The sequence below is a fragment of the Metarhizium acridum genome (genome assembly GCF_019434415.1).
Source record: "Metarhizium acridum strain ARSEF 324 chromosome Unknown scaffold_356, whole genome shotgun sequence".
NCBI lineage: Eukaryota > Fungi > Ascomycota > Sordariomycetes > Hypocreales > Clavicipitaceae > Metarhizium > Metarhizium acridum.
This window is the reverse complement of record NW_027094030.1, coordinates 1218867-1229082: the sequence shown is the minus strand read 5'-3', so window position 1 is coordinate 1229082 and position 10216 is coordinate 1218867. Positions and strand designations below refer to the sequence as shown.

Genomic DNA, 10216 nt, shown 5'->3' with positions numbered 1-10216 from the left:
CTCATATTGCTCCAATTATACTCCGACCGGACATGTAAGCGACGTCGTCTTCGTCCCAGGGACGTGACGAGCCTGTACGTGTTGAGCCATGCTCAACAGTCGGCTGGCATGCCGCCTCTGAGGTTATCCGAGCGTGTAAGAGACCGTCTCAAATCTACATCTTGATTTCTGAAATGTCGTTTTGGTGCCTCTCTCGGAGCACTTTTCGGCGTTTCCCGGTCGAGAGCTGCCTCCTGGTACGCTTCAATGGTGGCCTTGCGCTACCCTTTTCACACATATCCTGACACTGGGCCATGGATACAGGACCGGTGTTGTAAGTGACGGTATCGGTTTTTCAACGTCTAACCTGGTTAATTTGGACTCGTGTGCAAGCCGATAGGCAGCCGGAGGTGTAATGAATAACTGCTGAGTCGGAATACGAGTGGACAGCGCGGTATAAGTGGGTGAGTAAGGGCTATGTGGCTTCAGCTAGTCATCGATGGTCCATATGATTGATATCAAATCATGTCAACCTCCTTCCAACTTGGGTTAAAGGGATTCTTTGAAAAAGAAAAAAAAGGTATGAAGGAGGAGAAAAGAAAAAAAAGGAGGGTGAGAGGGGGGAAAGCCGGTCTTTATGGCCCTGCACGCCAGCCGGACGCCCCTCGAATCGGACCAATCATGTCCTGCCCTGTCCAACATCACCTCGTCCTAGACTCCTTCCACGTCATGGTTTCACGCAACATGTATTATGCTTTTCATCTGTCAAATGAAATGTCGTGAATCTTTCGTCATCTTGTATCAGTTTTGACCATGAATCATTAAAAAAAGGCTTCTGGAAGCCGTTTCGACCTCGGTGGCCTATGGTGTACGACACCCCTCTGGTCGACAAGAACGACGTCTGGACATTACACAGCAATGGAACGATTTATGGTGTACAAAACCTGCTGTAGAAGTTCTATGAAGGCCTACCGTGCTCTTGAGGATTGATGCATCACTAATTTACCGTCTTTGACACAGCTGCTGGTGCCCGAGCCCCTTTTCTGCGTGTCATGCTCGTCACGGCATGCGGGACTCGTATCTAGAGCAATGCCAACGATTGCCCCAGACTTCGTTTTATCATTATAAATGGTCTTGAACGTCTTTTGAGAACCGTGGTAGAGCTGGAAGGACTTGTTCTGTGCACAGGACGGAAATGATTAGTGAGGCAAGGCTGTCTGATAGATGCCTGCGGGGCGTAATCACTTATTCTTGCTTCCCTTGATAACACAGTCCCAATGTCAGACATTCATCTCTTGGCCTTCCCCAGCCAGGTTTATTTTCCCGCAATAGAGACTTGGCCGTGAGTAGGGGTTGGTGGCAAACGGCTTGCTAGCAGTCCATTGCGGACAGCAGAGCAATCTACAGTGATACACCAGCAGACGGCACCAACGTGACAAAGGCCCAGTGTTTTCTTGGTCAGGCCGATGTGCGTTCCACAGGTGTCACTGGTGTCCTCGTCGGTACATGTCACTGTCCACTGCAGGCAACCAGATACTTGCAAGTCAAGTCTGATGAAGCGCTGGTTCTGTCCGAGGGCGTGTAAGTGCAGGAAAATTGCCCGATTGTGGCAGTCAGCTGCGGCCGGCCAATGTGATGTGATTAGTCACGTTTAATGTGGCTAGCTGGCAGGCGCGCCGCCGCGTTGGTGCCCGTTCGGCTCGGCAAACTTTGTGTATCGCAAGCCAAGCCCACTTGACCATGAAGAGTCTGGTCTTTCCAATGTCGTGGAGGTGACGGATTTATGCGTGGCTGTCTGTCATATTATGTTTTGGTCGTGCTGTTTGCCTGCAACCCACATTACGCCGTTGAGTGCTACGAGGCCTCGATTAATACAGGCAAAATTCTCCCGTGGCCAGGGGACCCTAGTTTATTTGAGGCGTGCAATGTGCGAGCTGATATTCTCTCTCACACGGCGCCGTCATTGGTACCAGATACGACGACGTCTGGTTGGTCACGTAACTCCAAGTCAACGCAGAGCCCCACTTATTGCAAGCACGCGGCAACGGGAGCTTGGCGCCGGCTGAGGTCTCACCTGTGACCTTGCTTTCAGGTGCGTCGTGGTGGTCACTGGCGATCCCTTCAAAACGGGAGCACACGCATCGCACCAAGGCGTCCCGGTGCATTGCGTCGCGCTCACCTAGATATCCGGCAGTGCGTTTTCGGTAAATCCTCCGCCCTGTCACCCAGCGTTTTGGGCTTCGGGCATACAGCATGGCACCGAGAAAACGAGCTGCCTCGGGCATTGAGAGCAACGGCGAACCCGTTCCCAAGAGACGCTCGGCTCGTCAAGCAACAGCCTCTGTCTCCAATACGTCTTCTCGCCCAGTCTCCACCCCAGATATCAAGGCGCCCCGGAATACTGGGACAAGCCGAGCTCCAAGCAAGCCAAGACGGACACCAAGGCCGCGGCCAAAAAGCCTACCAAGCAGTCAACAGGCGGCACAGAGACCAACAGGCCGCCTCGCCAATCGCAAGCAAGAAGGATGCCGGCGCCAAGAGGAATGAAAGAGCCGCGTCGGAAGACGTCGACGTAGACTCTATACCCAGAACTAATCCCGAGGCGCCCCGCCATGAAGGCGAGTGGTACTGGTTGATGAAGGCGGAGCCTGAGACGCGCTATGAGAACGGCATCGACGTGAGGTTTTCCATCGACGACTTGAGGGGCAAGACGAAACCCGAGGGCTGGGATGGTAAGCTTACCATTGTCCTCTCAGCAAACCATGCGTGCTAACTCTCATCAGGAATCAGAGCATATGCCGGTACGTCTCGCTCGCTTCATCCGCAAACACATGAACCATGGCCTAACTATCGCAGCCCGCAATCACATGCGGAACATGAATGCCGGCGACAAAGCCTTCTTCTACCACTCCAACTGCAAAGAACCCGGCATAGTAGGCATAATGGAGGTGGTCAAAGAATTCTCTGAAGACGGTTGGCCTCTCCTTGACTGTTGCCCAGAGTTTTTACTGATCAAGAGCGTAGTAAGCGCCCGTCGGCCGGGCACGCCCTACTACGACCCCCAATCGACAAAGGACAAGCCGCGCTGGAGTCTTGTCCACGTCGAGTTTCGCAAAAAATTCGCTGTGCCGATTACCCTCAAGGAGCTGCGGGAGATGGGAAAGCCAGGAGGCCCGCTGGAGAATATGCAGATGCTGAAGCAGAGCCGGCTGAGTGTGAGCCGGGTCAGCAGTGAGGAGTGGGCGGCCTTGTGTAGGGTTGCGGACGAGAAAGCGAAGAAGGCGGGATCGGAGCATGAGACGGGCAAGTTGAACAAGTGAAAGTGATGAGGTCAACTGCTCAAGTGGACGTGTACATGTACGGTTGACGGTCTGGATAATTGTATCAGGAGCCAAATAGGAACGACGGCCGTATTCCCACGCTTCAGTCGGCTTTGAGGCATTGGCGCTCCATGCAATCCACCAAGTCTCCGGGCCATGTATGTCTAAACTGCACAACAAGAGACGGCGACCAAGAAGCGACTCGTTGTTACTCCCACATGGCCATCTGGCCGTGCTCATTTCTCACGATACTTGGACGCAACGACCTTGCACCATTACACACGATCTCTTGGCCCGGGCCCGGCCAGATATTTATCTATCTGCCCAGCACTGTTTGCCAATTTCGTTTGGTCCCTGCCACGTGCCTCCATCTCAGTAGCAACGACCGTTTCAGCTCCACCACACACGGTCATCCGAGTGGCGCTGTCGAGTCGAGATTCATTTTCGTGCGGATAGAAAACCCCACGGCATAATATCTAGCATCTCGGGAGCAATCGCCGAACTCTGCCAGGCCTTCGATTAACCCTAACCCTAAACTACATGGAGCACCGCTCGATTCTACGCCCCTTCCGACGACGGCACATGTCCCCATCATCGACCATCTTAGTTCCCGTATCCATAGGCCGGCAGTTACGTACTCCAAAATAATTCTCGGACCGTGGATCTCGCGCCCAACCATGACAACAGCCGATATCGGTCACGGAAAGAATATAAAGAAATGGCCATGAATGTGTTAAGACCTCCACCAGACATCGCTTCTCCCTCGCATATTCTCCGAGATGACTTCGGCGGAGGCGACAGGCAATGCCACCGATGGGCGTCGCCCGCCGTCGCCAATCCCTCTGAGCGAGGGCGGTGCCCGAGGCTCATCAACGCCTCACAGTGAATCGGACGACGATGCCGTGGCCAATGTTGCGACTGCAGAGCCTGTCCCTCCTAATGGGGGGTATGCGTGGGTTTGCACATTTGCCGTGTTTCTCATCAACGCTCATACCTGGGGTATAAACGCCGTTAGTTGCCTTGCGTCTGGCTGAAAGCCAACACATGCTCACCAAACAAAAACAGTCGTGGGCCGTCATCATGGCTCAGTACTCGACCAACGAGGAGGCCATTCAGGCCTCGCATCTCGAATTCGGGCTCGTGGGCGGCCTCTCCATCTCCCAGGCCCTCCTCATCTCGCCCATTGTCACCGTCGTCCGGAAACGCATCGGCGCCCGATGGACCATTCTCATCGGCACCATGCTGATATTCCTGTCCCTCCTTACGTCCTCCTTCGCCTCCAGCATCTGGCACCTGGTTCTCGCCCAAGGCTTCTGTTTCGGCTGGGGCATGGGCTTCGCCTACATCACCGCCTCTGCGCTTCTGCCTCCCTGGTTTTCCTCCCGCCGAAGCCTGGCCGTTGGCTTCGCGACGGCAGGCTCCGGTATTGGTGGTCTACTGTACAGCATCGTGACCGACCGCATCATCCACGCCTGGGGTCTGGCCTGGGCGTACCGTGTGCTTGCCGTTGCTGCGCTGTCCGCCAACCTCCTGGCTGCGTTCCTGCTGCGGGACCTCAACACCAGGCCGCGTGCTGCGGTGACGGGCGAGATCCGCTCAAGCAGCTTCAACCCGCGCGACTTTGGGCGAGTCGAGGTCCTCCTCATTGTTGTCTGGGGGTTCGCCACGGAGCTGGGGTACATCATCCTCCTGTACTCGCTGCCCATCTACGCCGCATCCATCGGTCTCACGCCGGCCCAGGGCTCGGTAGCAAACGCCCTGCTCAATCTCGGCCTCGCCATCGGCCGGCCGCCTCTGGGCTACCTCAGCGATGTCTTTGGCCGCATCAGCGTGGCCGGGGCGACGACCATGCTTTGCGCCATCTTTTGCTTCGCCCTGTGGATCCCGGCGCAGTCGTTTGCGCCTCTTTTGCTCTTTGCTCTTGTTTCCGGTACGCTCTGCGGCACCTTTTGGTGCACAATCACGCCCGTCCTGGCCGAGGTTGTGGGCATTGCAAAGTTTGCCAACACCTTCGGCGTTATCTGCATCGGGCTAGTTCTGCCCACGACGTTTGCGGAACCCATCGCCATAAAACTTGTGGAAGGGGATCCCAACAGCAATAGGGCCTTTATCCACGCGCAGCTGTTTGCGGGATTCATGTTTCTTATCGGGTCGGTGTGTTTGTGGCTATTGAGGTGTTGGAAGATCTTTACCGATGTCGAGATGCGAGGCGAGTCGATGACTACCCTTGAGAGACAGCATCGATACTGGGTTTCCTGGATCACGCCTCAAATGATATTTAGCACGCAGCGGGTGTAGGTGTGAAGAAACCTAGGCATCTGTTGTCTGCCATGCTGTGGCGGGTATTAGATGCTGGGAAAATCATGATGCAAAAGTCTGGAACGCACTGTAATTTCGTGCCGTTTTGCGCTTTGGTGTGAATTTCTGTTTGGCCAACGTGTCTTAGTGATTGGTTGGCACAAGACTGGCAACGATTTTGTTTACGCGATTACATGGAACGAGTGGGAAATTGCCTGTAGAAGAGTTTGCATGCTAGCTACCCTTAATGGATATCTTTACACATGGAAGAGATACGATTTTATCCCCATTCAATTTCACTAATAATCTTTTATTAAATGAAATTATTCTTAAATTATTAACTTATTTAAAAAAAAAATCAAAAAAACGGGCTAGATGGAGGGCATCTAGTAACACTGTAATTTGGCCATATATCTTTTATATCAGCTCATTCGGCTTCAGCAACCACCTCTTTGGGAATAGCATCTCGTCCACTGGCACCAGGTCCCGTTGGACATTTCATCTGAAATTCGTCAATGCTCAGCTCAAGACAAATGATGCAGCCGAATCTAACTACTGTTTTCCAAGTATTGAATTTACAGTTTCAGCGCCAGGCTAGTGTTCGTTCATCTTAGATTTTATACCACGGTCACTTTGGGTGAGATGAACTTGACATCTGTGTCCCTGTCATTTTCGTCATCTAAACAGTCAGCTCGCAAGGCACATCGTACGGAAAAGAAAGAGCCGTCTCGGAAGATGCGCGGAAGAATAACCCACGAACGTACGTTCCGAAACCTTCGATTTCAAACTATATCCCAGGTTCCGAGAGGACGATACCAAGGAGCCGACAGTGCTGAAAAAATCAGCCGATGTGCAGGTATTGATCTGACAGACCATGTCCCGCTCCGTTGTCTCAGCTCACCCTTCGTGTTTGCCGTTATAACGAGTCCATCTATTGGGAGCTGTATGCATGAGCGCTGTATAACCTGCCAACCTCGAGTCCATACAACTCCGCACTTCGAACTTGGCGCTACGATATCAGCTCAACACGAGGACTGGGGCAGCCGCGATCCGATTACGGAAGCTGTTAGGTCAAACCTCATATCACGCCTTACGCAGAATGGGCCCTTGGGACACCTACTGCGCCATATGCGGAGTCGTCGCTCAAGACCATATCTCCGAGAACCATATCAGCTCTAATGACTCAATTACGCTGTCTATTGGGCGTAAAAAAGCGACAGCAATCAAGGAAACTCGCAAGAAGTGCAACGAGTCCCGTTTTCATGTCTACTTTGGTAGCGGGGACGGGTACGACCTCGACGAGGCAAAAGAGGGTTGGGACTGGGAGAAAGAGCAAGGACGATATGATCGTGACCATGTAGGCGACCTCGGATGGCTAGACGATGTTCAGTGCTTGGCATTTGACTCCAATGGTGGAAGGTAATCGAGTCGAGCACGGTTTTGCCCGGAACAATCCTGGCATCGTTTGCAACATGGCGTTTGTTACTGTTGAGCTAACAAATGTGGAGGCCTACTACAGATAGAGACTTATCATGATATATTTTGCTGTTGTCTTTTCCGTATAACAATCACTTGCGTCGCTTCCATCCAGGAACATATAAGTTCTTGCACACCTAACATGCTACAAGAGTTTTCTGTTTTTTTTTTAAAAAAAAAAATAAAAGAAGAAGAATTCTCAACACTATCCGAGTCTGTAGGGACTTGTGGTTTTCGTTGATGGCTAGGTGAACCAAACACGGGGTATTAGGAGAAACGGCTTCGTTAGGACTTCCCCTATCGTTCAAGGCTGGCAGTAAACTCTATCAGCGGAGATGTAGCACTGATGGTCTCGTTTGCAGCCTCAACTGTGATACCTGCTCCCGAAAGCTCGATCAAGAATGAATAACGAGAGGCTATATCTCGCCATCGCGGGTCCTATACAACAATGATCATGGGGATATATACCTTTGTCGTTGATTTCCTTTCTCGTGAGATTCTAATCATGGATCCCTATTATCCAATTGTCAGTGGGATTCTCAATAGCCCCGTTGGAATACTGGGGTAAATTTCATATTTATATGGTATAAGCTCTGCTAGCTAAGGCCACGTCGTCATTGGACAGACTTGCCGAACCTGACGACCTTGAACGCTCCTATCGGCCAAGTACGCGCTTTAATATATAGGAGCCCTAGGTATAGAAATTATGCAGAGATCCCAGTAAAATGTCTGCAAGTGTTAAAATTGCACGAGATATCCTTCCGGGGGAAATCGGCAAAGATGCTACAGATTTCTCATCTGATGAAATGGGTATAACCATGGCGTGAACAGCGTCGACGACGGCGAACAATAGCAAGCCGAGGCCGATCTAGCCAACGACCAAATTATATTTCACACCTGTATTTCACAGCCAATCAGAGGTAGCTGTGACAAGTCGTTGTTTCTACAGCGAAAAGGTAGGCCGAAACGCCGCACCTTGGATCCCCTGAGTTCGAGGTTGGAGGCGCAATGGCTCTTAGCCCCTGATTATTGTTCATATTAGCTATCGCGGCTAGAAAGCTCCATGTATAGGGGCCAAATCAGGCCTGAACAGACATCTTATACACATGGCCAACATGACTAATCACGGAACGCAACAGATACCAGCAATGGATTAAGAGACACTTGCTACTCAAATTGCAATAATTGAATTCGGCAGGCACTTTTTTGGGCGGCTCGATTGGAAGCTTGAACTGAGGGGCAGGCGGTCAATTTGGCAACTTAAGCCAGGCTCGATTGAGGCCAATGGATTTGACAAGACTCCTGTGGGCTCAGAAGCCTGTGGTCAGATTCGGTACTCGCGGGCTTGTTTGCCATGCCTGTCACCACCTTATTTAACTCTCGAGCCACTATCTTGTATGAAGCCTCGATGTGACGCAGGTCGAAAACCTTCTTTGGAGCTGCTGGCAGATTTGTTGCTGGCTCTGATACCAAACTTGGAGCCGCTGGGTGTATTCATGATATAGAGGACAAGCTAGGGAAGCTTCGAGACGCTGAAATACCTGCTTCCCTAATCCCCGGGGGACAGGCGTGTCGCGACCAATCCTTGCGACATAACTAGGGAAGGAGTTCTGCAGCAGCCGGTGGATTAAGACTGCTGAGGTATATGTAGCTATTAGTAGATTCGGCCGGATTGAAGGAAAAAGCAAGGGCTGGCTGTGGCAGCTATCGAATGCGAAGCTTCAGGCGGACCCGAAGCAGTCCAAATGCTCGTGCATACAGTCTTTTAGCTTACCACTCTCAATAAAAGGTCCATACTAACATAATACTACCAGGAGATCCGGCGTGGTGAGCTTTCCTTGGGATTGAAGCTGCGACCGGAAAGTCTGTAGGAGCCATCGAATGGCAGTCGGATTGAAATAAAGGTTGGCTCAATTCGATCGATAGAAACTGGTATCGGATTGCAGGCGTGATAAACTGAAGCTGTCGCTCGAAGGAGGCTGCCGGACGACGCCTACTGAACGCCCTCGTTCCTTGAGGCTTCAGGTGCAACCACAGGTGGTTGCCTTTTCCTCTAGAACGCTCTAAGCTTCAGATTGCCCTCCTGAGGAGTCAAGATCGTCTCAACTTTCGACGGATAACGGGATTGTGAGAATGCATTGCCAGTCTAATGGGCCACGGAGCACAACCATTTGCTTTGTTTTCCGCATGTGCGATGTAAGCATCATGCCGGTGGCAAAACAACCACCAATCTGTCGTCACTAGAGTAGCTAGTGCTGGATGGAGAACCTCCCCCAAGATAAGTCATAGGTGCTGAGGTTCATGAAGGGATATAGCACGGTAAATAATGACGTCAAAACCGGTGTTGAGCATGTATCACGGCGAGCGAATAGCCACTTTGGCTAACTTTGCCTGGACCGTCCAAGAGGAGGACCCTGATTCTGCAAAGAAGCACCATCCCGGAGCGCCTAGATACATGACACGTGGGTATATCTTCGGGCCGCATGACCCTGATGGCTTTGTACGCCCTTGGTGTTGTATCATTGCATACATTATGAGATATAGAGCTAGGACGTTATCCCCATGAGGGGTTAGAAATCCCGAATATTGTTCATGCCGAACAACTGTCGGGTATGTGGGCGAGAGAATCCTTGGCGCGGAAAGTGGAAGTTCATCTTGACCGACTGTCAGATCTCGACAGCGCATTAACACCGTCGAAGACTTGCTTATTCGGGGTCCGCAGCTTCGTATCACAGTTTAATCCTCCTCCGTTGCCATCACGATTGTACACTGCCGGGGCGAGGTAGACAATGTTCCACGGGTGACCAAGACTCTGTGTATCAGCAAAGTCTTTACAAGTTTGAAGGTAGCTGGACGAACTTGCTGGCTTGCTCGAAATCATTGGATAACTTCGACGTCGATCTGTCGATGCCCTGCAGAAACGAATGGCTCGGGCCCAATCAAAGCTATTGAAACCCCCCCCTTTCAACAGTACTATCACATTCCACGACATTGGCAACTGCATCACCACTCGCCCCCGCCAAGATATTCGTCTTGACACGTCCGTCTTCCAAGGCGCCGATAAGGTGGTTAAGGTCCCTTTCCATGGGTGCGAAAATTCTCGGTACTCCAATTGACGGATGCGGGGACAGCTCGACTTGGCA

The 10216-nt window shown here is 51.8% G+C and overlaps 4 protein-coding genes across 4 annotated transcripts; 3 read left to right on the top strand and 1 right to left on the bottom strand.

Annotated features, from left to right (window-relative positions):
- Window positions 1-2517: 2517 nt before the first annotated feature.
- Window positions 2518-3707, top strand: J3458_015718 (uncharacterized protein; the record flags this gene model as incomplete). The annotated part of the gene is made up of 4 exons (XM_066120916.1): window positions 2518-2711; window positions 2763-2780; window positions 2836-2952; window positions 3004-3707. Coding segments are annotated over 4 exons (624 nt in total), but the record flags the coding sequence as incomplete, so codon positions are not given.
- Window positions 3708-4250: 543 nt separating this feature from the next.
- On the top strand, window positions 4251-5597 carry J3458_015717 (uncharacterized protein; the record flags this gene model as incomplete). Its single annotated transcript, XM_066120915.1, has 1 exon — window positions 4251-5597. Exon 1 carries the CDS (start codon window positions 4344-4346, stop codon window positions 5595-5597), a length of 1254 nt encoding a protein of 417 aa, XP_065974244.1. The 5' UTR covers window positions 4251-4343.
- A 1099-nt stretch (window positions 5598-6696) lies between these two features.
- Window positions 6697-7020, top strand: J3458_015716 (uncharacterized protein; the record flags this gene model as incomplete). The annotated part of the gene is made up of 1 exon (XM_066120914.1): window positions 6697-7020. The coding sequence occupies one exon, from the start codon at window positions 6697-6699 to the stop codon at window positions 7018-7020; it is 324 nt and encodes a 107-aa protein (XP_065974243.1).
- A 2372-nt stretch (window positions 7021-9392) lies between these two features.
- On the bottom strand, window positions 9393-10077 carry J3458_015715 (uncharacterized protein; the record flags this gene model as incomplete). Its single annotated transcript, XM_066120913.1, has 1 exon — window positions 9393-10077. The coding sequence occupies one exon, from the start codon at window positions 10075-10077 to the stop codon at window positions 9724-9726; it is 354 nt and encodes a 117-aa protein (XP_065974242.1). The 3' UTR covers window positions 9393-9723.
- Window positions 10078-10216: the final 139 nt, after the last annotated feature.